General features: G+C 39.3%; 1 protein-coding gene and 1 pseudogene across 7 annotated transcripts in view; one reads left to right on the plus strand and one right to left on the minus strand.

Annotated features, from left to right (window-relative positions):
• The window catches only part of Ptprc (protein tyrosine phosphatase receptor type C), a 104,672-nt gene extending 91,156 nt beyond the window's left edge, over positions 1-13,516 (minus strand). For 6 of the 7 annotated variants that reach the window (XM_031384089.1, XM_031384088.1, XM_031384087.1 and 3 more), the window contains exons 1-2: positions 12,986-13,114; positions 12,793-12,904 (exon numbers count right to left, since the gene is read on the minus strand). In XM_031384089.1, coding sequence (XP_031239949.1) covers positions 12,793-12,865 — 73 coding nt within the window. In that variant the 5' untranslated portion in view covers positions 12,866-12,904; positions 12,986-13,114. Of the gene's footprint in view, positions 1-12,792; positions 12,905-12,985; positions 13,115-13,348 lie in introns of those variants that run through there. The other variant, XM_031384084.1, reaches the window with a different exon arrangement.
• A 9,428-nt stretch (positions 13,517-22,944) lies between these two features.
• Positions 22,945-27,346, plus strand: LOC116069708 (annotated as a pseudogene).
• The last annotated feature ends 459 nt before the right edge of the window (positions 27,347-27,805 follow it).

A 27,805-nucleotide genomic window follows, 5' to 3' on the forward strand; every position in this document is an offset into this window, starting at 1 on the left:
GGCGGGCAGGCTACATGCTCAGGAATAACCCCTGTACCAGTTGTTGAGGATCCACATGAAGACCAAGCTGTTCATCTGTTACATATGCTCAGGAGGCCTAGGTCCAGAGCCAAGCTTTCAACTTATGCCACAACTCTTGAAGAGTCAAGTCGAAGTTGCATATATTATTAACGGCTGAATTCCAACCCCCTTTATAAATTTCCACACACTTACATACTGTACTATTATTCCTTGTGGTGTCCCATTCACTGCCCTTAGGAGTGCTTTCACACTGATGTTCTATAGTCACCCCAAATTTAAAATTATAAATGTTAAAACCGATGCTAAGAGAATGTGTTGCATTGAAAGAATAAGAAGAGATTTGCGTTTGAGTGTACATATATACCTTTTCTCTTATAAATTGGCTGAGACCCATGGGAAGATATGTATAATTAAACTGACATGAATCGAAAGTATCTTCCATTTTACAGCCCTCCCGGAAACAGAATGTGACAAAACTGGCACACTACTTAGACAGACTTGACAACTCAAACTATTTTTATGATCTGGCTTCCCATCTTTGAAGTCCTCAGTCATGCTGGATCCGACTTGTTTCACTTCCAGAGCTTTGAGGTTCCGCTGGTCTTTGATCTCTCGCTGGCCAACCTCCATATTGGTTTTTCCATGCTTCCTAGCTGCCGTCACAAACCACTGTCTATGCTCAGAAAGGGAAAAATCTGCTGTTTCAAAGGCTTTGGTGATTTCCTCTTCTACGTCAACCTGTAAGTATCTTTCATCTTAGCCACAATGAGACGCCCCCCCCTTCTCTCCCAAGCCTCTGGATGGTCTGGTGGGTTCCATCTGTGCTAAATGGCCACCCAGCAAGGGCCAGTCACAGCTGTTGACATTTATAAAGATTGTATTCCTCTACAATTTCAACAGAATGGTATCTCTGCCTCACACTTTTATCCCTGAAACAAAAATTAATGCTGGTGCATGTAATTGAGCTAACCCTTTTGAGAACAGATTACTTACATTTCCTAAGCTTATATATACTTCTTTGCTTATGCAGTGTAGGTTTCCCTACATTGTAGCGATCATGGGGATTTTGGGTAAACAGTTGGCACAGACTACATACATGTGTGATGATCTATACTCAAACACTATGGTATTTGTCTCACCCCACCCCCATCCTTCTTCCATTTGCTATCCTGATTATTCTTTCAAATAGGGCTTAAGCAGATGTGCTGGGTTGCTTCTTTATGGCTATGTATAACATTAGATGTAGGCAAGAGGAGAAAACTGTATTGCTTTCTCTCTCCAGTGTCATTTCATGGTTCTCACTACAGATACCACAGAAAAATGTCAGAGCATCTAGTGTCTGATTTCAACTTAAAAAAAAGGGGGGGGGGACCACAATAAACAAAGTGCCAAAAACATCTAGATCACTCCTTGAGTTAAATATGTGGCTTCTCTTATTGAAATTAATAGCCAAGGGCCTAGGAGCTTAGCTCAGTCAGTAGTAGAACACTTGCCAAGCATGGATAAGAGCCAGGCTGGATGCCCAGCAATGACAGGCTGCTAAAGTACACAGAGCAATTTGTAGAAAATCAGCCACACAGACACCCAGTGTTACTTTCCTATTCTCATCTATTCATCCTCAATTTTAGTATTTAATATTAGAACAAGAAAAATTAAATCTAACTATTTCCTTTAGGAATATTCTCCTTGAATATTCTAACATTACCTACATATCTGGGACCATTGGTAGGAGAATTATTTATATTAATGGCAATGAAGTAGCACTGTAGGATGTTGAGATGTTAAAAGGAATCCCTTTTCTTTACAAAGCTATATTTTTTTATTAATTAACCAGTGAAGACAAAACAATATGTACTGAAATAAAAACTCCAAAGGAAACATAACAAAAGAAATAAAATAAAATATCTACCATGCCTGAAATCAAAATGATACATGTATTACTTTAGTCACCTGTTAAAGACTTTATTTTCATGAGTGTAATTTATAATTATGAACGGTATTGGTTTCTACCTAATATCTGTCAAGTTGATAGCCAATTAGCTTTCAAATTTTTCAACAAGATGGAAGATTTAAAATTTGGTTTAAAAACATTTGAAATGATAACAACAAAGCTCCAAGTCACCCCTGTTGTTGAATACAAGGTATTTTTACCTTTTTCATCTGAGTGCTTGAAGGCAACATACACACTACAGAGAGGATCGCAACCACTTGTCTGTTTCACTTTTCAAGATGGGGTAGGATTTTGGATATTTTTGTACACTTAAGTGATGTATCATTCATTGCATACCAGCTCATGTGCTAAGTCCTTCACACTCATGTGAGGCAAATACTTCTGTGTCTCCTCACAGGCTGTCTAATCTCCCCATCGCTCCTCTTCAGGATCATTTTCAATGATGCTCGTGTACCTTCCATGAAGCCACTTCATGGAAGGGTCTTACTATATAGTGCTAGGTGTCCTGGTACTCATTACATAGACCAGGATGGCCTCAAACAAACAGAGATCTGCCTGCCTCTGATTGCTGGTACTAAAGGCATGCGCCACCATGGTGGCTTACAATGACTTCTAGATTGTCTCCTGCTCATCTTCCTGCTCACTATGCCACCACACTTGACCTTTCTCTGCCTTCAGCACATTACTTTTGCTTTAACCACGGGTGCTTTGCCTTTGCCAAATTCTCAACATACTTCTTCATGGCAGTCAACAAGTAGCTCAATGACTTGTCTTCTTGAACATCTTCCTTGATTCCTCTATTTAAAGAAATATACACTCATGGATCTGGCCTTTTCCCATACTACACTGTTTAATTTTCTCTGTAGCACTTAGTAATATGTGACTATTTCTCAATCACTTCTTCTTGCTCACATATGAGCACCTCTTTTATGGAAGCGGAACACCTCTTCTGTAGAACAATTTTCAACACAGAGGGAGGACTCTGCAAGCAACTGATTCAGTGAATAGATTATCTCATTTATGCTTCCTGTTATTATCTCCATTTCACACCTGAAGAAATTGAGATTCTAATGTGTAATTTCCACAGTATTTCAGGACAGCAGACCCAAAGGAATCTCAGTAATATTTTAAGACTGTTTCATCATTACATGACTGAATCTGACATTACTAACATCCACTCTGTTATCAAACTCAGGTCCCAGACTCTGTTCCCCTTGTTTATCTAATATGTGTGTCACTCTGTTGCATAATCAAGACTCTGAGCTGACTAGCCTGGGCATCACTAAATATTCTTTTAGCCATTATATATGTGATCATATCTAAAGGGCCCATAACAAAATTCAGAGCATAGAAACCCGAGTCACTGGAAACTAATCCTCAAGATTCATAAGGCATAAGTTAACACATACCTTAGTGGTTAGAAGGGTCAACATTTGTGACTTGAAATTTTCTGATTGGTCACCCATATTTACTGCATTAAGCCATCCTTAAGCACATTGCTAGAGTGGAAATGTGGGCAGTGCCACTGTGGGATTCTTCTACTATGCTCTGGGCTGACTGTGGAAAGATGTGCTGATGCCTGTATTTCCTGGACCAAGATGAGAGCATCGTGTGTTCTCTATGTTCAAAGTATTTAGCAAAGGTCAAATTACTTCCCTTGCACTTCAAAACAAAAAAAGAATTAGCCACTTGAGCAAATGATTCAATGCCTTTCACTTTGTGTTATATCAAAAGCAAGTTAAATTTAGGGGAAATACATTATTTTCCTCATCTAACCCATCTTAAGACAGATGCCATCCTGTGCTTCTTCAGCATCCTAAATTCTTGACACATAACTATTGTATCACTTGGATGGCATTAGCATTTGCGGCACACAGATATTAATAAAGATAGTGTGTATGTGTATGTATGCTTTTCATCATGGAAACACAATCTATAGTGAGTTAGATTTTGCCAAAGATGTGCAAAATTCAGTGAGCAATGGTGCATGTGGGAGCCTGTCTTAGTCAGAGTTTCTATTCCTGCACAAACATCATGACCAAGAAGCAAGTTAGGGAGGAAAGGGTTTATTTAGCTTACTTCCACATTGCTGTTGATCACCAGAGGAAGTCAGGACTGGAACTCAGGCAGGTCAGGAAGCAGGAGCTGATGCAGAGGCCATGGAGAGATGTTTCTTACTGGCTTGCTTCTCCTGGCTTGCTCAGTCTGCTCTCTTATAGAACCCAAGACTTCCAGCCCAGGGATGGCACCACCCACAAGGGGCCCTACCTTCTTGATCACTAATTGAGAAAATGCCCCACAGCTGGATCTCATGGAGGCACTTCCCCAACTGAAGCTCCCTTCTCTGTGATAACTCTAGCCTGTGTCAAGTTGACACACAAAACCAGCCAGTACAGAGTCAAACCAAGTGGGTGGGTTGGAGTAAATGCTACATATAGGGCACCTCTGAGAGGGCCAGCTACCCTTTCTTCCTGCTATGTTTGACACATAAACATTGTCATGCCTTTAAGTACCTGGTTATCTAGCTGGAACACTAACAAGACTGAGTTAACACAAATAAATATACCAAAAAACACTGACACAGATAAACAAAGGTCAAAATGGGAGCCTTTCCCTGACCCAGCCTTAATTTGTGACTAGCTGAGGACTTTGGAACGTTACTCTGAATTCAAGTTAAGGAAGGAGCTGATTGTATGGTAATATAGACAGATGTCAATTTTAAGACTTTTCTCCATATATTTTCTTCTCAGAAGAAATCAAAAACTAAGTAAATCAAATTACAGTGATTTCTCGTAGGGTCTACCATTTTTTCTATTAAATATCTAACCATCTGCACAGTTCATTGGAAATTATAAACATCTTCCACAGAAATGTCTACAGAAAAAAAAATAAAATAAAAAATGAAAAAAAAAATAGCAGCACTGGTGTCCTGAAGATAGTTTATAAAAATAGAGGTCAGTTTTGTTTATCTGTTAGTTTTTTTGAGTACTATGTCTTAAAAGAGTGTTTCTTTTTAAGAAAAACTTATATATATATAAATATATATATATATAATAATTGCAGTAAAATATATTACAATTTTGAGGAGGAACTTTTGAATCTGAGGTGGGAAACTGGAAAGACTTAAAATCTCTTAGCCAGCATATTGCATTGCAGATCACAGACTTTATGTGGATCATGTGTGAAGAAATCACTCATCAAATACTTGTTCATCAGATTCACAAAATAAATGAGTGGATGGATTTATTTGACATGGTTAAGTGAGATACTGAGGGATATTTTAGGTCTTGAGTGCCAGTAATCTACAACCCCTTTGTTTGGGAAATCTCACCTTGATTCTACTCATCTCTTTATTTCTCAGTCTGTCTAAAACAAACAATATCGGTTTAATTAGGAAATAAATTAAAGGACTTCATCCATAGCCTCCAATAAAAAAGAGAATCATAATTTCAGAGTCTGCATTTTCTTTTATTTCCTTATGTTCCTACAAGGTAGAAAATTTCACTTTGAGTGCTTTGCATGAGCAATAATAATACAAAGACAGGATTCAAATTATTCATATTAATCAGCAAATGCTTTATATACACAGGACAGGGTCACATTCACAGTCCACCCACCCCTTCACAAGGCAAGCATTGGGGAGCAGTTGACACTGGTAAATAAGAAAGCAGCCAGTGATAGATACAGGGTTCTGTGGGTACAGAAAAAAATGGTAGAAATTGAGACAGAGGGGTAAGGGAGAAGGAAAGCCAGGAAGGAGGAGCACTCTGAGGAGGAGCACTCTGAGGAGGAGCACTCTGAGAGACCTCCCCCCAAGACAGAATACTCACAGACAGAATGCAGTGGAGTGGTGAAGCAACTCTAGGGATTTGAGTGTGGAGCTAAATTTTGATAAGCAATTATAATTTGCTCTCTTGGAGAAAATAAGTACACACATGAAAAGGGAGCACGGCTAACAGTTGAGAGGCAGGAAAATGTTCTTAGGAAAATCCAACTTACAACAATAGCATGGCTACAGATAAAGCTACAGATATGTAAAGGGGTTCATGACGAGTTTTGTCCACAATGCTAATTGCTTTCATTTTTCCTAAATACAAGGAGCCATAATGGGAAGCTTTGATACTTCCCACTCATCATTGCACTAGGACCCTGTTCTTTAGTCATTGTTCCACTGAGAAATAAGAGGCTAGACTAAGGTGCATAAGTTAATCAGAGTACTATGCAAATTCATGGTCATTGATCAAACTAATTCTAGCTGACTCCAGTTTTTAAAATGATGCTCCCATTGGCTACCTAAGACATAATTAAAATTCATTCCTAAAAAAAAAAAAAAAAAAAAAAAAAAAAAAAAAAAAGAAAGAGAGATTAATCTGAAGGAGCTGTCACCTCACAGTATGGCCGAGAACTAAAATCAGATCCTTCAGAATGCCCACATTGTCTCCAACAAGCTTGAGAAAGCATGAAAAATTGGATTGTGTTGCATGTGTATTGAAACTCAATGATAAAATTTTAAAACTAACAGTGGTTGAATCAACCTGTAGAAAGTATTTCTAGTTTTAAAAAAAGCAACTAAAATATTTTTTAAACTATGTTTATTGCTTTTTTAGCAAAATTATACTTAGAAAAAAAATAAAGACCACCAAGAAAATCCCCAGAGTTACAAGCTACAACTGGCATAATTTAAAAGGAATAAAATTGATGCAGGAATGTAATGGTACAATGTAAAGTTTAAGTGAAAGTTATGCTGTTGAATACTGATTCAGGAAAATACAAATGGAAAGATTTATTATTGTAGAGATAGATAGGCTATAAAAAATGTCCTGGGAATTAAGTTGGCCTAATGAGAATTTCTTCTACAGTTTAAAGAAAACTCTAATGTGTTGATACTATCTAAAGGAATATTTATTTTATATTTAAAAAAATCAAGTTAAAGCATTCTTATTACTATGACTAGATGGTCTGAATATTCTCTGCTACTTTGAAAGCAACTGAATGGGAACTGGGTTGAAGAGATACGCACTGTGATTTCACTGGACCACACAGATACAACTGACAAGTTCAGAAACTACTGAATAGTTTTCAAGTTATTTTAACAAATAGTATATTTTAATGCTTTTACAGATAAGGAAAGTGTCCCAAAATGGAAACTTTTCATACATCAGCGTTAAAAGATCTGTATAGTTAGATTTTCAAAATATTTCCTTCTTCAAGTGTAATGGCATTTCCCAGTATGGAATGGGAACTTAAGCAGCCACTTAAGATGCAGTGAACCTAATCTATCTATCACCATAACTCTGATGGCATTTCCTCGCACAATTGTTATTTAAATAAGATCCACTAAACTGATTGAATGGGAATTAAAAACGTGTTAGTTAACTTTAGACAATTGCCTTTATCCATGACCTCCTCTACATTCCCCTGACTAACTAATACATGGGAGGTAAGGAATGAGCTACTCTCAACTCTTACATTTTGTCCAGTGTAGGACTGATGTGTGGGGATGATTTTTTTTCAGTTGCTACATTTTTAATGGGAAATAGTTATTTTTCCTATATGAATGCTGATTATTTTACTTGGAGATTATTGCCCTTTAATTATAATTTTTTTCATGACTATGATACACATAAGATCAATTTAGTTAGTGAATTATCTTTTCACTTTAGATTTTTGCCTTTCGTTTTAGGAAGAGCAAGAAATAAATGTTTTACACATATTATAGAGCTAAATGCCAGAAACACAATCCCATCTGTTTGAGCTTGGGTCTGTAATAAAAAATTAAATAAAAAACATTGAAAGTCTTGTTTATTATCTTTCACAAAGGAATCAGTTGATGAAACTCTGACTAGACACTAAGATTCTTATTATTTTTTAATCACACATCAGCTTTATATAGATTTGTTGTAGCCCTTGATAAGAGGGGAGGAGACACATTATCTTGGTTTACTTTGTCCTTTTTGTGTGGTGCCCAAACATGAAATTTTCTATTTCTAATTGTCATTCCTAAAGATTTATTGACAGATAGAAATTGAAGTAACTCATCAACATATAAGAAGGAGTGGATTCAAGTCTTTCAATAATAATTAGATGTTTTAAAATCTAAATATGGCTAAGGCTATGTATACAAAAACTCAGTAACCAGTATAATTTTTATTTTTGTATATTTGAATATTATATATTAGTAGATATCATATGCTTTTGCTAAGTGGATGATCTGAAATGTTTAATTTTTTATTTTGTGTCATCTCTAAAATCTTCCATTTATGTGTGAGCAGAAACCATGCCACCTCTCTGGTGTTGGGAATCTAGTACAGACAAAAATATATATATAACGTAAGCCTGGTCAGAAATGGAGTCCATCAGAGTTTCTTTCTGTATAAATATTTTAATAGTGTGATGACTAGAAAGAATACTATGTGAAGTGATGAAAAATCTTTCACCCACCTTTGAAGGGAACCTAAGACCAGTGAGTGAGCATCCACCCCCCTGCCCCTTGCTTGCAGCCGATCCTGATCTGCCTGTTAGAGCTGCTGCGTGCACTTCCCTCTTTCTACCTGACTCCCCTTCCCAGCATCTGCGTCTGACCTCCTTCACCAATCTTTAGATTAGCAAGATGCCTTCAAGGAAGAATTAAGGAACATATTCTCAAGCCATGAATTTTTAAGAAGTTAGGAATATCAACCCCACCCCTCAGCAAGTGAGAGAGGTATGAAAGAGGTAAATTACAAAAAAAGCATCGAACTCTAAACATATTAATTAAAAATAAGTTTATATAAATCATAACAAGATTTCTGTCTCCACTCTTCCAATCTGCCTTTAGATAGTTTTTATTTGCTCATTTTCTCTTCCTGGCCTCGGAGGTTTCCCGCTTCCCATACTCCTCCTCCTTCTCTCCTTTCTCTCATCCCCTTCCCATGTTCCTTCTCTACAGCCATCATTGTTATCTCTAGTTCTATGAAGGAGTTCCATTAGATACCCATAAAAGAACCAGAACTCAGATCTAAACTCAGATACAGAATTTCAGAAAGGCACAAGAAATTTTCTGCTTCCATGTGGAGAACAGGCAGTAAAAATCCACTCGTTCATTTATTCGCACTTTCTTCTTCTTCATCATCATCACAATAATTGAAATAATCCTTGACAGATTCCAGGGAAAGGTGGTAGAAAATGTCAGAGAGGGAGACAGGATTTTTGTGGAAAAACTTAGAGGTCTGGGGGACATAGGTGAACTGGATGTTGGGGCCACATCTCACTTGTTCTCTTTAAATCAGTCATGGAGAAAAGGAAAAGAAGAGAGAAAAAGAAGAGAAAAAGAGGGTAAGGGAGGAGAGTGGAGGAGGGGAGGGGAGGTGCGGAGGGAGGAGTGGGGAGGGGAAGGGAAGGGAAGGGAAGGGAAGGGAAGGGAAGGGAAGGGAAGGCTGTTCGGGAAGAGGAGTGTAAGAAGAGGCCGAGGGAAGTAAGACCAGCCAGGCTGTTTGCAGGCATGGCAGCATGAATGCCATTGTGTACACAGAATACATACTGGCCTTTTAAAATAAAGATTATAGCCCATGAGGAAACCTCAGGAGTGCCCACCCCCTGCCATTTTAATCCTTTCAGTTATTTAAAGAAAGAATGAGATTCAAACTGTCATGTCTCTGCAGACAGAAGATAATGAGGCCTAGAATTGAGGTGATCTCAAGATATGTGAACAAGTGTTTTGGTTTTGGTTTTGTTTGCTTAGCTGTCTGGAGCATGTAGATGACTGCACAGAGGGACAGACCTGTCCCATTTCTGAAGGATTCATATGGAGGTGGGAAATAAGCTCAAGAACACAGAGGGGGTAATCCACCCAGGCCCGGAGAGAACAGAAAGGGGTAATCCATTCAGACCCAAAGAAAATGAAGAGGGATAATCCACCCAGACCCAAAGAGAATGAACCTGCCAAAGGATGTGTTCACTAACCGTCAATAGTGAACAGGTAAGTGTGTGTACAGAGGCCCAGTAGACACAGACATAACCAATGGTCACAACATGTAAACAAAGCACTACACACATGTGCCATGTCTGCAAATCTGCATGCAGGTGTGTATATGCACATGAACAGTGCAGAAACGAGCACATGCTGCACTCATTGCTTGTCACTGTTGGAAAGACACCAAATTGAGTGGAGAAGGCAGCTGCCTGCACTCCACCACTGTGATCCTGTGTTCAGAGTGGCGAGCAAGACAGAAGGACTCCTCATTTCTAACCCTCTTTTGCTTTCCTCTAACAAAGTACTTTGCAAGTTCTAACAATGACAAGGGTCACAGAAAACCTACTAGCTGTTAAAAAAAAAATAAGGTAGTAAGTCCTCATCCGCATAGCCTAGGCTCTCCTGCTATTTTTAGAACATAATAGGAGTGCTTGTCAAATTCGACAAATAATTTGTATCAAAATGTTATGATGTGCAAGGCCAAGTACATATTTGTCACTTGAGATTATTTTCATGGTGATGGAAAAATTAAAAACTGTGCTCAGGAAATGAATTCTCACTGTTACAACTCAGAACCTAGCTTACTGCACTCTGTTCAGGACCCAACTAAAGACGTTTTCAGCCATTAGGTGATGGGGCTGGTAGACAGGCCTAATGTTAAACTTTACTAGAGCTAGGAAACCTGAGCTCTACTCGCATTCTCTGTTCTATCATGGTGCCCTAAAATTACTCACAAATTTAAACAAGCATTCAGAGCCCAAGTGTCCCTGCAAAGAGGCACAGAGCAGCAAGATCAGAGACATTTTATAGTTGGGAATACAGCATCACAGTTGCCCTGGAAGACCTTACATCTGACCTTGGTCTCATGTGGATTTCATAAGCTAAATAAAATGCTGGAATGGTTTGTATTTTCCATGGATGCTTCATTAATGTTTTACTGTACGTCTTTATTTTTCTAAAGCATATAATAAAATGTTGCTCCCTGAAAGTGTATTTCCTGTAGATACCGCATTAATTTATCACATGAAAATAAAATGTAGGATCTGAGTTATTTGTTGCTTAATAAAGTACATAATTTAAAGCTTTAATAAGTTCTCAACACTAAATAAAAATGTGTCTTGAAATGCTAACCACCATTTTCAAATACAAATGATTAAGTGTGTGTGTTTCCAACAATGAGTACACACATTAAGGGAAACTGCCAGCATCCTATAGAAAAATATTTACCATCAGTATTATGGGAGCAATTATATTAATTAAACTTGGTCTTTATAAAACCATTCTATCTGTCAGCAATTTAGCACCTATCTGTTATCTATATATTGATTAATAATTTATCCATATTTAGATAAAGTAATTAGGAAAGTTGATTTTAAGGCTTCTAGAACCCTTTATGCATATTTTGATGATGAATTCAAAGATGCCTCTTGTGCAAAAAGAAATATCAATAGCCTGATTTATAATTCGGGATGACTTGCTCTACGACCTGACGGTACCTTAATGTTCTCTCATACCTATTTTAAAAAATCAGGAATTTGCCCAGAGGGGGGACTTAGAGTGGAAATATCCCAATGTATGATAAACTGTACAACCTTTAATTCTTCTCCATAATTCTCCTTACATTATAACAAATATCGTAGAGGACTAACCACATGGGAAGTAGTTGGTGCATTATGACAAGATTCGGTGGCTCTGTAGATTGTTTAAAATCATCTTTATGCCAGAAACCTTACCCAAGCAAATTCACAACTTACCTAAATGGATTCTTTTTTTTTAAAAAAAAAAAATCCATCTTTCCAATTAAAAAGCAAAACAAACTTATTGTGATTACATCAACAAACAGGTTTCTGAGGCTGCTTTTCTTTTCCAGGCCCACAGACAACACAAAGCATACATTAGCCAAGTTACTATTCTGTGTTTTTTGGGAAATGAGAGGAATAAACATCAGGAAAAAAAATAAAACTGAGTTCTAATAGGATTAATTCTTTTCCCTATTTAAAGGTATCTTAGATTAAACACTATAAGGTGAAATGCCATCTATCTGTTACTTGATAATCAACTGAACACACATCTCAAACTGAAACTACTCAAGAAATATTTATTGACCAGACCAGAAGTGTAAGAAGACCTTGAACTTCACCAAGCAGTGCCTGCCTGGTCACCCTATCCTGAAAGGCACAGCATTTGTGTGGATTTTACGAATTGTAACACTTCCACCTTTTCAAGGCTGTGCTCTGTACCCATCACCCAGGAAGGGCGGTGTCTTTACCAGAATTTCTACAGCAGAATTCATAAGAACCATTATCGCAGAACTAAACTGATTAATTCAAAACACATTCTGTGGTAAGCCAACATGGAGAATTTTTAAAGTACCTAATACACTTCTTAGCCTTTCTGTAGCAGAGCATTCAAAACCCTATTTTAATAATCATTAACATTTGAGGAAACAACCTGTCGTCTGAAGAGACTTGCTTACACAGAGCCAAAGCTGTCTCATGATTTTAAACCTTTCACATTTTGATCAAAAGCATTAAAACCTGACTTAGTTAACAATTCCTCTAACTGTAGCAGATGCAGGTTGGATCAATTGCTTTAGTTACATCCCTGAAGAGTTTGCAAATAAAGAGAGAGACAACTTTCCTATCGAGCTATGATCTTCCCCCAAAACATCTATGAACAGCAGTGGTGTATGCTGCCCTGCAGTAGGCCTTGTTTCTCTGAGCTACAACCAGCTTTGATCATGGAGTAACGAATCTTCTTACTTGCAATATCCATCACACCCAACTTTTAAAAATATCCATTTCAAACCAGCCTTTGCCACAAAAGAAACAAAATACAAGGAAGTAAAAATTAATATAGATGTGCTTACCTGTGACAAAGACATCTGTGTCCAGCAGGGCAAAGCCAAAGGCTAGAAGTTTGAGCCACAAATACATGGTCATATCTGGAGATCAGCTGTGCGCCTAAGAAATAGGCTCTCCCTGAAAGGCAAAATAATGGTTATCTCTCTCAAAGTTTGTCTCTGTAAAGCTAAGTCAAAACTAAAAGAAATGCACGCATACTTTGCGCTCTGCCTTATCAGATGGGAGCAAGTTTCCTTCTCTGTTGCCCTAAGAACAAACCACTTGCTAGCTACATGCACAGCTAAATGGTGATGTCAGATTCGGTTTTACTAACTTCTCCAAAAATACTGTAAAGGGTCCTCTTTGCAGGAAGTTAAAAAAAAAAGAAAAGGCATTCAAAGTCAGTGCAATGGCTTCTTACTTCCTTAATTCAAGTAATTACGCTGTTAGCAGTTCGTCTCAATTTTCTTCTAAAGGAAAACCGTCTTAAATTACATAAATATTGCTCCTTTTTAATATCCTTTTGACAAAGCTTTACTCAAAAACGATACATCCCTCCCAGGTCATCAATAATTTTCTTACCCAAGATATGACAAAACAGATTCCGCATGAGTATAACAACATAGGGGCTGGCAAGATAACACAATGACTAAGATGGTACGAGGCTCTGAAGGACGTTGAAGATGACCAAGTGACCCAAACCAACTGTCTTTCTGCTTATGTCTGCCAACTCCTATTATTTACCATAAGGAGCTCAGACTCAAATGATATGCCTGTTTTCTCGGTTATGTGGCTTTCCTATGCAAAACTACCTCCACCAGCCTTAAAGAGCCTCCTGATTTGTTTTTTCAGGGCTGCTGCTAGTGGTTTCATTTAGTTTCATGCAGGTATCTCCATGAGCAGTGGAGTGAGAATCTCCTTTGTGCCTCAGTGAATTCTGCTTCCAGACAGGAGCGCTACTACAGTTGGGGTTGCTCTGTGTTATTTATCAATGAAAGAAGAGCAATAAAAAGAAGCCTTGTCTTTTACAAAGTTAACTTGTTTCTTTTGATCATAGTACTCTCCCACCACACACGCATCCCTGGTCAATTTCACACGTATAGTGTATTTGCCTTATTTCACCTGACTCCCTCTTTTCCCCAAAACCCCTCCTATGTCCATATATACAACTCCATCTCAAATTCATGGCCTGGCCGTCTGTTCTTTAACTATCATTGCTACACATACACCTACAAATACACACATCCCTACACACACACACACACACACACACACACACACACACACACACACACCTCTGAAGGTACAAACTACTAAGTTTGTTTAGTGGTTTGTGTGAGTGTGTGTATGTGTGTGTAGATATGTAGATGTGTGTGTGTCTGTGCCTATGTTTGTCTATGTGTGCTTAGGGCTGACTACTGCTATCACATAACTAATTAGGGAGCTCACCATGGGAAAGTCTCATTCTCATATTCAACAGTCCTTAACTACCTTTTGTGCTTCGTCTTGGGTGGGGGCCTCTGAGATTTCCCCCATGAACTTTAGAGTATCAACTGATTTTGTCACTGTTCAGGTCTTGCTAAGGTAGTAAGCAATTTATTGAGATTTTGTGAGGGTACCCTTCCTGCATATCTAAAAGACACTATCTTGTAGCAGACTTCCTGGTCCTCTGGCTTTTTATGCTGTTTCGACTCCCTCTTCTGTGAAGGTTTCTGGACCTGGAGTAAGTTTCCTAAGCCTTGTGTTACAGATGGCATTGATTGGAAACCTCAAGGTCAGTCATTCTCTGTATTTGACTGGTTGTGACTTCTTAGAATGGTCTCTGTCTACTGCCAAAAGAAGCATCAGATGAGGACTACATGAATGATGATGATATTTTTAGTGAGTTTGCGAATAAAAATGCCTACAGTTGCTACGAATTCAATAGTACAATTAAATGGACCTAGTAGTATTTTGCTATCTACTTGCATTTTAAAACAAAAGAACACACACATACCTTAGTGTTTGAAATATGTAGATAATGTGTGGGAGACAAGTAGGCATGCAGAGCCCCCACAGTGACTATAATCCCTAATTAGGAAATGCCATAGGGTTTTGTGTTTCCATGTGTATGTGTGTATGGTGTACACGTGCTATTTACATGTGAAGACAAAAAGTTAATGCTGGTGTCTTCTCTCACTAACACATAAGTTTTGAGTTGAGGTATCTCATTGAAGCTGTGCTCAGCATTTAGGGTGGACTGTGTGGTCAGTGGACTCCTGCTCTGAGCCCCCAGGATTGGAATTTACACACATGCATAATCACTTTTACATGGGTTCTGGGGATCCAAACCCAGGTCGTCATGCTTGCACAAGCAAGCCCTTTTCCCACTGAGCCACCTCCACAGCACCCTGCAGATGTGTTTTTGATACTTAGAACTTTCCTGTTTCCTCTTATTTTGATTTCAAGGAGCTACATGGTCAGACTTGCCCATTCCCCTTTGTGTGTATGGAAATAACCTTACAGCTTAAACTCTAGGTAATAAAATTCTAAAGCCTCAAGGAATAGTATTACTTTGTACTTACCAAACTTAGAAATAGTATATGTAAGCTATGCCACTTGGGCTGACGGTTCTCTCCACAAGATCCATGGACTATCTGATAAAACTTCCAATACAAGATAGGAGAACCCTCCATTTGAGTTGGTCAGGGTTAGAATCCATGCAGCTCTGAAACTAACACAGGCTGTTTATTGCTGGGACCCTTGGTTGCCTCCCAGAGGCTGAAAGTAAACCCAGATTGCTGAAGGTACTACTCACTTTGGACACAGGGCTCAGATCTAATCTGAAAATCTAGATCCAATCTGAAAGCTTCCTTCCTGTGGGCTAGCTTTCATTGTACCATCTGCCTGGGGTGGGAAGCAATAAATAGACCTGACTAGCCAGCTGTGGAACTTATGAACCACAATAATGAGCAACATGACATGCCATCCCTAAAGGTGCAATAGTGGCACTCGTATCTGATGGTATCAGCAACAGTCTAACTGGATTTAAAGCCCATTCAACAGGAGGGGAATTATGCATCATACTAGGAACCTTGCCAGCCACCTGGGGTAAGAAAGGTCACAGCTATTATTACCACTTTCCTAGAGCGACGTAAGTCCTAGCTCCTGAATTCTAAAACCATATCCTTATGCCTATAGTTAAATGTATCACTTACCCTGTCCCATCAGAAAAGCTTTTTTGTAAGAAACCGAAACCATTATATAATATCAACGGGTCCTAGTGTAGAAATCAACTGATGGTGGGAACCCAGGCCCAGGAAATACAGTACTCAGAAGAGGGAGCAGAAAGATTATAAGATCCAGAGGACCAAAACATCCACTGTGAGACTGTCTCCTAAAAAGCACAGGGAGGCTACTCTCATGGGTCATGTGACATTTTTCCCCCTAGGGAGACCCCACAGACATAGCTAATCAATCCAGATATGGGTTCTATAACAGATCAAAGTACAGATACCACCAAAGTCCAAATGTGTGAGTTTCACTGGAGTTACTTATAGGAGGAGAAATGACTCAAAGAGATCTTCATCAGCAAAGCCCAGCCTAGTAGGGTGGCAGCTCACAAATCTCAAAGCCGTAAGCATACTACACAGCCTTCAGGCACCTCACTGTGTCCTTTCCAGCTGCCTTTGTTGATCTAAACCTCTTCTGCTTCCTGCTTTTGCCAGGCAGCTGAGAGTCTTATTTATGTATTCATTTTTAATGTATTCTCTCATACAAACATCCTGATTACAGTCTTCTCTCTGTCCATCAAGGCCTCCCAGCCTCTCTTACCCCCATTTCTCATCTGCTTAAGATTTACTGCTTTTTTGTTTCCCTTCAGAAAAGAGCAGGCCACTCAAAGATATTGACCAAAGTCAGCCTAACAAGACTCAGCAAGGCTAGGCACAAAACCTCAGAGCAAGGCTTAAAGAGACAACTATGTGGGAGGAAAACGGCCCCAAGAACAGGCAAAAGAATCAAATAAGTCTCCTACTCCCTTTGTTAGGGGCTCCAGAAAAACCCCAAGCTAAACAACCACAGCATGTATGCAGAGGACCTAGAGTAGACCCATGAAGGCTCAGTGATTGCCACTTTAGTTTCTGTGAGCTCTATGAACCCTGCCAGTTTAGTTGATTCTGTGGGCAATGTTTTCTTGGTGTTTTCAGCTCCTCTGACTCCTACAGCCCTGCCTTGACCCCATTCCTTGGGGTTCCCCTTGCTCCACCTAATGTTTGTCTGGGGGTTCTTTGTATCTGTTCCCATTAGTTGTTAGAGAAAGTTTTCTGAGAAACATTTTTGCTGCTTGACTCTGCTGTGTCAGAGAAGGATTCAGCTTTGAGAGCTTACTCTGGCAGGGAAGGGGCCTAGTGGATATGATCTGTGTAACATATTTATTCTGTTTGTAACTTTGGGGTTTTTATTATAAATGTATGGGAAATTGACTTAATGATGATTTCCCTCATCCTGGGGAGACACAAAACACACACATCTACGCAACCCATGGATGGACCCCACAGTAGATCATAGTACGGATACCACCAAAGTCCAACTTTGTGAACCAATGCATTTGAAAGGAGCAGAAATGACTCAATGGCAGCTATGTCGCCAAAGCCCAAATCAGCATGGGTGACAGCTCACAAAAGCTGGGAACCAAGAGCATACTGCACAGCCCAGCAGAGAGCTCAACAGGCTAAAGAGTCCTCTTACTAAATGATTCCCATCTAAACATTTACCAGGAAGTACTCCTGTCTGAGTCTTCTTTGCTGATTGGCTTGTATACTTGGAGGGCAGGTCCTAGTGAATCGGGTTAGTTTCAGAGACCTCCTGAAACTATTTTGAGTTGTTTGCCTTCCTGCTTAGGGAACATCCCTGCTGCATGAAATGTGTCAATTTCAGAGCAATACACTCCACCCCTTCTCTCTCTTACATTCTTTCTGCCTCCTCTTCCTCTTCAACAATGATCCCTGAGGCTTAGAGGGGTTGACTACAGATGTCCAGCTGTGGTTGTTTGAATAAGAATGGTTTGGTTCCCATTGGTTCATGTACTTGAGTGCTTAGTCATCAGGGAGTGGTACTGTGTGAAAAGAATTAAGAGGAGTAGTCTTGTTGGAGGAAGTGAGTCACTGGGGGTGGGCTTTGAGGTTTCAAAAAATATGCTAAGCCTAGATTCTGGGAGTACAGACCAAGGTGTAGCTTTCTCAACTGCTTTTCCACACTTGAATGCCTCCATGTTCCTTAGGATGGTAATAATGGACTAAACTTCTGAATCTCTAAACAAGCCCCTAGTGGAACACTTTCTTTTACAAGAGCTGCCTTTGCTGGGGACAGCATACAGTGACAAGTACTGCCTGCAGTAGGTCTGGATGGAGACATCTCAGAAGCCAACGGCATCTCCTTGTAGAAAAGGATGGTGTTTGGGACCCTGAGAAGCAGGAGACACATCCCTCCAGGGGACCTGCCATCTGAAATAAGGGACTGCCTGCAGTAGGCCAGGATGGAGACACCTCAGTAGCCCTCAGCAGCTCTTAGTAAAAAACAGTTGTTCCCATTTCTCCTAACCTTAGCCCTGGACAACAGCTGTATAGATTTCATTTGTGCATGACTGCTTATCAGTTGGCCTTGGTGTGCATAATCATTCTATTATACCTGACTTTTTTTTTTCTCCTTCTGCTCTGATGAATTCTGTGAAACTAGATGTTCCTTGATGTAATGATTCTTACACAATTAAAAAATTGAGTCATGGGGCACACAGCACAGCACAGTACTAATGGCCCAGGTGAATGCTGTGTGTTCTCATTTTGAAAAACGATGTAAGAATTGCACAATGGTAGTTCCAGATTAATGTTTGACTTGTAAAGAAAGTTTGAAGAAATTATTAAAAATGAAATAGAGCCAACATTGAGATCCCAAGAAAGGAAAAAATCTATTGAAGTTATGAAATAAGTTGCATAACATTTGAGAGTGGTTCCTGGATAAGCAAGTATAGAATATGTTAAATCTTATATTAGTGAAACTAAATCAAAACACTGGGACTCTTAGGAGAGTCGTTGTGTGCAATGTGCAGAAGCAGAAAGCTAGTGGAACTATTGAGTTAAGGGTTAACTTGATTCTTTCTGGCCACTGCCTAGAAGCTTTGCCCATGTCATTTATCACTAGAGCTTTACAAGAAAATGCAAGTAGCTGGCCTCATAGCTCTGAGCTTGGAAGTATAATAAGTTAAAGTTTAAATAATGATAAGTTTGTAATTATTATAATTTTGGCTATAGGCCTGGGAATAGGGAAGCTTGAAACTTTGGGGAACAGGTGTAATTTTTGACTCTTTGTGGGATGTGGTTATTCTTTTTAATTTGATTTGGCAATGACTATACAATGTCTTTTTTAACTTGCTTTGGAGTATCAATAAAAGACTGGGGCAAGAAAAAGGCGAGAGAGCATGTAGAAAGCGAATGCAGAGAACGAGTATTAGGCATGTAGCGAGGAAGAAAAGAGTATGTGAGAGATGAATGTGGAGAGCGACTGAGGAGTGTGAGAAAGAGAGGACGGGAAGAGCATGTGAAGAGTGAGTGAAGAGAGAATGTGAGGCGTGTATGGAGAGTGTGTGTGAGTGAAAGGAGAGTGCATGTGGTGTGTATGTGTGAGAGAGATGTGTGTGAAGAGTGTGTGTGAGAGTGAAAGGGGAACACACAGAAGTATGTGTGAGTGTGAGACTTCAAGAAAAGAAAAGTGCACAGGAGAAAAGCAGAGTGTGTAGAAGAATGCAGAGTGTGTGCAGCCTCAAGTAAGAAAGAGAGCAGGGAATGAGAGAGAAGAGAGAGAAACTTTAAGCCTTGTAAAATTGCCTGTCAGCTTGTACACAAAAAGTAGTCTGTGTATATTTATTATGGGCCTTCCAGATGTTTCTGCTTCCAGTTTAGAACTCTGATCCTGTGTGGAGGCTGGACCCTAGCACCACAGGTCGTGGCACCCAGGTCCTGGGAGTCAGAACTGAAAGACCCTCTCCTATTGATGTTGATCTAGAAAGGACCCTACCTGGGGAGCCACGCTCCCCTCTGCCAGAGATGAGTGCTGAAAAGGATAGGTAGGAAGTCATAGTGTAATAGTCTTATAGTTTTATCATGGGTCAAGCTGAATCCAGTGAGAATCTATGTATAAAAAGATTCTTCATAAGTTACTGCTTAAAAAGGGAATTCACTTTGAAAACAGCAGCTCTCTGATTTTCTCTGCTTTGTTCGTTCTGTGAGCCCCTGGTTTCCTGACAAAGGGACCTTGGATGAGGCAGCATGGAAAAGGGTAGGAAAGGATATGAAAATCTGGATCCTGGAACATAAGGATGAAGAGGATGAAGGACAGGTTCCAGAGAATGCAGTTATGTTCTGGTTTGTGATAAAAACAAGAACTATCCTATGCTGAAATAACAGACCTGCCCAGTTCATCAGCAGGTTCTGTTTGTAGTACAGAAAGTGTTATAGAAGAAGGTATTCCTCTATTGTCCAAATAAACTAAGAAACAAACTGGTGAGAAACAAACTGGCAAGAAATGAAAAACACCTCCTTCCCAGAATATTGTAGATTTAGTAGAGACCTCCTCCACCTCTGCTGATGATGATGAGGGAGAGCCTTTAGATCCTGGAGATAAATCTAAATTAGAGGAGGAGGCAACTAAATATCATAATCCTGAATCTATAACCTCCTTCTAAGACTAGGTGGGAGGGACAAGAAGAGGAGACCCCCTCAGTCCCATATTCTGCAAGCAGTGCAAAGGGCTAGAGAACAAGGGGAAAATGTGATGCCTTTCCCAATAGGAAGCATGGACGATGGAGATCCAGAATGGGAGCCCCTCTCCTTTAAACTTAATAAGGAATTAAAAGAAAGTACTTCTAAGTATGGCCCTACTTCACCTTATGCCCTTTCCCTTGTGGAAAATCTGGCAGGCACTTGGCTCCTGCAGACTGGTTTATTCTCACTAAGTCCTGTTTCACAGGGAGACAATTTCTTATGTTTAAAGCTAATTGTGAGGATGAGGTTAGACTTCTTTTAGGGGGAAAAAGTATTTCTGGGGAAGAATTTGAAGATAAAGGGTACCCTGCTTACATGGGCTTAGGGAAGTGGGTGACTCTGGACAAACAGATCAAACTGCCCCAAAGAAATTTTAAAAGAAGTGATGGATTGTGCTTTGAAGGCCTGGAGGCACCTTCCTCTTAATGAGACTCACATAACACCTTGGACTGAAATTTGTCAAGGCTCTTGGACACTGGAGCAGGTGTCTCCTATATATCAGAAAAGGGACTCGGTAAACATTTACAAGGTTCAACTGACCCCATAGCTGTCAAAGCAGAAAAAAATAACAGGCCTGAAGTAGGATATCCTTTTTTTCTCTGGGGTCACTGAATTAATTGCTGATAAGATAGTCTGGACCACTGATCAAAGCATCAGGATAGATCAGTGGCCTCCTTTTTGAAGAAAAGATCCAGGCAGTTTGTACTCAGCTTGTACAAGAACAACTGGATAAGGGTCATATTGAACCATCCACCAGTCCTTGGAATACATCTAGCTTTGCAATTAAGAAAAAATCTGGCAAATGGAGACTGTTACAAGATTTAAGGAAAGCGAATGCAACCATGGAGGCTAATGGGGGCTCTGCAGCCAGGACTGCCCTCTCATACTGTGACTCCCCAGGGATACTCTGCTTTTGTTGTAGATTTGCAAGATTGTTTCTTTACTATTCCTCTGCATCCAGATGACAGGAAGCAGTTTTGCCTTTAGCTTACCCTCAATAAATTTACAAAGGCCATACCAGCATTTTCAATGGAAGGTACTTCCGCAGGGAATGAAAACTAGTCCCACTTTGTGTCAAAAATTTGTGGATATGGCTTTGCTTTCTATATGTCAGCAGTTTCCTGAATTGTTGATTTTTCATTATATGGATGATATTTTAATTGTTCATTCTTCCTTAACTTTATTGAATCAAGCTTTGGATAACCTTGTACAAAGTTTACATAAGTTTGGGTGAAAAGTGGTTCCTGAAAAATTCAAAAGGACCCCCACATATTTGTTCAGGGACAATTATTCATTCTGATTCTATCTCACATGCAGCCTTAAGATTTAAGACAGATAAGTTGAAAACCTTAAATGATTTCCAAGAATTGCTGGGAGAAACTAATTGGATTAGACCTCATTTAAAACTTAGCACTGGCCAATTAAAGCCACTTTTTGATATTTTAAAAGGAAATAGTAGTCCCAAGTCTCCCCGAGTGTTAACATCAGAGGGACAAAAGGCTTTGCAGTTGGTTGAAGAGGCTATCCAGGCACAACTTATTGTAAGATTTATATAAGCCATGTGAGTTTGTTATACTGAATACTTTCCCATCACTCACTGGGGTTATCTGGCAAGAAGAACCTCTGGAGTGGGTCCATCGCCCTGCTTCCTCCCCGAAAGTTTTGATTCCTTATTATGATTTAGTAGCTCAGCTGATGAAGAAGGGGAGAAGAAGGATTAGGGAGATATTGGGTAAAGATTTTGTAGTAATTAGAATACCTTATACAAGTGCTCAGTTTGAATGCTTGTTAAATTTCTGTGATCCCTTTGCATTTGCCTTTGCCTCCTTTATGAGGCAAGTGTTATATCATCTTCCAAAAAATCCCGTTACACTCTTTGAATCTTCAGCAAGTTACATTTCCTTCCCTCTTCTCTAAGGAGCCTTTAGATCAATGGAAAACATATTTTATCAACGGACCTTAAATGAAAAGGCTGTTACAGTGTCTAAAACTGATACTATGATCCTTAATACCTTCTTTACCTCAGCTCAAAAGACAGAGCTATATGCAGTTATTCAGGTTTTTTTCTCGACATTCCTTGATTCCTCTTAACCTTTATACTGACACTCAATATGTATATAGACTCTTCCTCATTATTGAGACAGCTGTGATCAACACAGACAAAACAACAATTAATACCTTATTGCAAAAATTGTAGGACATATTTCGGCTCATACTAGTCTTTCTGGACCTTTGGTCACAGGAAACTCATATGCAGATTTACTGACTCATGTTACTCTTCTAGATGATGTTAGTAGAGCAATTGCCCCCCATGCTATTCACCGTCAAAATGCTCAGGCATTGAGATATCAATTTTTTTTGACTCAGGAGGCAGCTCGTCAGATGGTAAAAAATTCTTCTGCTTGTCCTACAACACTTCCTACTTCTCTGCAGAGAGGTAACCCTAGAGGACAAAAGCCTAGAATCCTGTGGCAGATGAATATAACTCATGTTTCATCTTTTGGAAAATTATCCTTTGTTCATGTTATCGTTGACACCTTCTCTGAAGTTATTTTTGCTACAGCCAGGATAGGAGAGGCAATCAAAGATGTACAGCAGCACTTACCAGCTTGCTTTGCATTTCTTGGCATGCCACCACATTTGAAAACCGATAATGGTCCTGCTTATCACTCTAAAGCCTTTGCAAACTTTTGTGCTAAATTTAACATTAAACATACTACAGGCATTCTATACAATCCTCAAGGACAGGTAATTATTGAAAGATCTAATCATTTTTTTAAAACACAATTGGAGCTGGGTAGTGGTGGCACATGCCTTTAATCCCAGCACTTGGGAGGCAGAGGCAGGTGGATTTCTGAGTTCGAGGCCAGCCTGGTCTACAGAGTGGGTTCCAGGACAGTCAGGGTTATACAGAGAAACCCTGTCTCCAAAAAGCAAAAAAAAACCACAATTGGCTAAGTTACAGGGAGGAGAATTAAAATATGTCTCCTCCACTCATTTACTGAATCATGCTCTCTTTGTACTCAGTTATTTGAATAAGGATTCTCAAGGTAGATCTGCAGTACAGTACCACTGGGATCCTATGGAACAGCACCATCCATTAGTTTTGTGGAAAGATGTCCTTTCGTCTACATGGAAGGGACCAGATGTTTCTCTCTCCTCCGGAAGAGGGTATGCTTGTGTCTTTCCACAGGATGTTGAGTCACCAGTCTGGATTCCTGACTGCCTCATCTTATAATAATTCCAATGCAGAAAAGCAGAAAGTCCCGTCTCAACCACCAACAAGGAAGGATGAGGAGAGCAAAGCATGCTTTGCACCAGATGATGCCTGACAACTCTGAGGAGCGCCTCTCGTCCACGTTCACCAGACTTCAGTTACATACTCACTCATCCACCACAAGGCTGCCAATCAATAAAAATGAAGGCACAGCATACCCAACCCTATGGGACATAAGAAAAGCAGTGCTAAAAGGAAAAGTAGTAGCACTAAGTGCCTTCATAAAGAAATGAGAGAGATCCTACACTAGAAACTTAGTAACATACCTGAAAGCTCTTAGAACAAAAAGAAGCAAACACATGAAAAAGGAGTAGATGGCAGAGAATACTTATAGTAGATGGCAATGAAATACTTATAAACTGAATTCAGAAACACATCAAAAATATCATCCATCAAGATCAAAAAGTCTTGATCCCAGGGATTCAGGGATAGTTCAATATACAAAAATTCATCACTGTAATCCACCATTTTAACAAACTGAAAGAAAAAAATCACATAAGTATCTCATTGGATGCTGAAAAAGCATTTGATAAATCCAACATTCCTTCAGGTGAAAGGTATTAGAGAAATCATGGATGCAGGGCATATACCTAAGTACAATTAAAGCAATATATGGCAAGCCAATAGCTAACATCAAATTAAATGGAGAAAACTTAAAGCATCCCCCCTAAAAAAAGGTAAAACTTTCTCCCTACCTATTCAATATTGTACTTGAAGTTCTAGCTAGAGCAATTAGACAACAAATGGAGATCAAGGGGATACAAAATGGAAAGGAAGAAGTCAAGGTATCGCTATTTGTGGATGATATACTATACATAAGCTACCCCAAAAATTTTAACAGAGAACTTCTGCAGCTGATAAACAAGTTCAGCAAAGTGTCTGGATATAAAATTAACTCAAATCAGTAGCCATCCGTTTTTCAAATGACAAATGGGTTTAGAAAGAAATTATGCCAACAACATCCTTCACTATAGTCACAAATAACATGAAACATTTTGGTATAACTGTAACCAAGCAAGTAAAACATCTGTGTAACAAGAAGCCCAAGGCCCTGAACAAAGAAATTGAAGAAGACCTTAGAAGTTGGAAAGATCTCCCATGCTCATGGGTTGGTAGGATGAACAGAGTAAAACTAGCCCTCTTCTCAAAAGCAATCTACAGATTCAATGCAATCTAACACAATTCTTCACAGACATGGAAAGAGCAATTCTCAACTTCATATGGAAAAACAAAAAACACAAGATAATGAAAACAATTCTCAACCATAAAAAAATTTTGGGGGGGAATCACCATCCTTTACTTCAAGCTGTATTACAGAGCAATAGTGACAAAAAACACATGGTATTGGTATAGAGACAGACAGGTTGATCAGTGGAATAGAATTGAAGACCCAGAAATAAACCCACACACCTGTAGACACTTGATCTTTGACAAAGAAGCCAAAAACCATACAGTGGAAAAAAGAAAGCATCTTCAACAAATGGTGCCAGTTCAGCTGGCAGTCAGCATGTATAAGAATGCAAATTTATCCATACTGTACAAAGCTCAAGTCCAAGTGGATCAAGGACCTCTGTATAAAACCAGGTACACTGAATATAATAGAAGAAAAAGTGGGAAATACCCTCAAATGCATTAACACAAGGGAAAGTTTCCTGAACAGATCACTAATGGTTCAGGCTCTAAGATCAAGAATTGACATATTGAACCCCACGAGACTGTAAGCTTCTGTAAGGCAATGAACACAAAATGGCATCCTACAGATTGGGAAAAGTTCTTCCCTATCCCTATATCCCACAGAGGGCTAATATCCAAAATATACAAAGAATTCAAGAAGTTAGGCTCCAAAAAATCAAGCAACCCAATTAAAAATGGGGTACAGAGCTAAAAAGAGAATTATCAACAGAGGAATCTCAAATACCCAAGAAGCACTTAATGGAATGTTCAACACCTTTAGTCATCAGGGAAATGCAAATCAAAATGGCCCTGTGATTCCACCTTAAACCAATCAGAATTGATGAGATCAAAACTTCAACTGATGGTACATGCTGGCAAGGATGTGGAGAAAGAGGAACACTTCTCCATTGCTGGTATGATTGAAAACTTGAACAACCACTCAGTCTGGTGCTTCCTCAGAAAATTAGAAATAGTTCTACCTGAAGACGCAGCTATACCACTCCTGAGCATATATATACACACATACGTGCTTGTGTGAGCACACACACACACACACACACACACACACACACACACACACACACACATATGCAAGAGATATTCCACCATAACATAAGGACACCTGTTCCACTAAGTTCATAGGGGCCTTATCTGTTATAGCCAGAAGCTAGAAACAACCCAGATGTCCCTCAACCAAAAAATGGTGTATAAAATGTGATTTATTTACAAAATGGAATACCATTCAGCTATTAAAACGGAAGACATCATGAATTTTGCAGGCAAATGGATGGAACTAGAGACTATCATCCTGAGTGAGGTAACCTAGACCCAAAAGGACATGTATGACAGGAGCCTAGCATGGCTGTCCTCTGAGGGGCTCTATCAGCAGCTGACTGAGACAGATGCAGGTACCTACAGCCAAACACTGGACCTAGATCGGGAACCCCTACAGATGAGTTAGGGAACGAACTAAAGGAGCTTAAGGGGATTGCAACCCCATAGAAAAACTGACAGCATTAACCATCCTGGACTACCGGGAGCTCCCAGAGACTGAGCCATCAACCAAGAGCATACATGTGCTGGTTTGTGGCACCCTGCACTTATGTAGCAGTCTTTCCTCAGTGGGAGAGGATTGTTTAATTCTGTAGAAACTTGATGCCCCAGGGAAGGGGGATGTTGGTGGGAGTGAGGGTGGGTGGGGGAGTAGGGGAGCACCCCCTCAGAAGCAAAGGGGAGGGGGAGTCTAACTTAGGGAGGGAGGAGAGGAATGGGTGACATTTTGAATGTAAATAAAGAAAATAATTTAATTATAAAAAAGAAATGGGCAAGTTACCATGCTGTGGTATTTTAAGCAGCTATAGTCTTGTATTAATGCTTTTGGAGTACTTAGAAATCCTTCCCGAGCACATCTTTCCATCCCTCCAAAACCATTTATCCAGAATCTTTTAGTAGCTCTGTAATGCTGCCTCTTGTGCATCATGCCCCATGTGTGTTCTTCCTCACCTCACAAAGAGTGAATCAAGTCTCGGGGACCTCTTACTGAGCTTTCTTAAGTATTATGCTACAGAATTTGACTAGAACACTCAAATGATTTCAGTTGGTAAGGCCAAAGCCATCCCAAGGCCTGATGATATGAGATGGAGAAATAAGTACATCTGTGTTGAAGAACCTTTTGATGGAACTGATACCGCCAGACAGGTACATGAGAAGCAGAAGTTTCATATGATCGAAGATCAATTTTTAAAGTCATGGCACAGATTGAAAAACAAGAGAGATCTGAGCAGTGCTCTACCTTTGAGAGCTATGACCCTGAAAAAAATAACTGGTCTCTAATTCTTAAATTCTTCCAAGAAATAAAAAAACAATTCATCATAATTCATTTTGTTTATCACCATCATGGTTTTATTTTTAATGTTCTTGTTTTGTTTTTTTTAAATACATACTCATATAAATATTGCATATGCATTTATTATGACATTTTTAAATAAACTCCTTGATTTGAAAATGTACTTTTAAATGTTTACATCAATGATGAGAATTATCATGGCATGACTTTTCAGCATAAAATATATTTTTGAGAAATTACCTGAATGAGTAAGGTTTTGAAATAATGTCAAGGCATTTGTACCACATGCTTATACTGAAGAGTTATGTGGAATTTTGAAAAGCATCTAAGTAATCCGTGCTTAGTGTAACTGGCAGTAGACCATAGTCTAGCTCAGTTCTTGTCAAGTTAAGATTCAAGCTAGTTATTCAGTCACTTGAAGCAAATGACATCTTTGATTCAGTGAA

Source organism: Mastomys coucha, unplaced genomic scaffold, assembly GCF_008632895.1.
Source record: "Mastomys coucha isolate ucsf_1 unplaced genomic scaffold, UCSF_Mcou_1 pScaffold1, whole genome shotgun sequence".
NCBI classification, from domain to species: domain Eukaryota; kingdom Metazoa; phylum Chordata; class Mammalia; order Rodentia; family Muridae; genus Mastomys; species Mastomys coucha.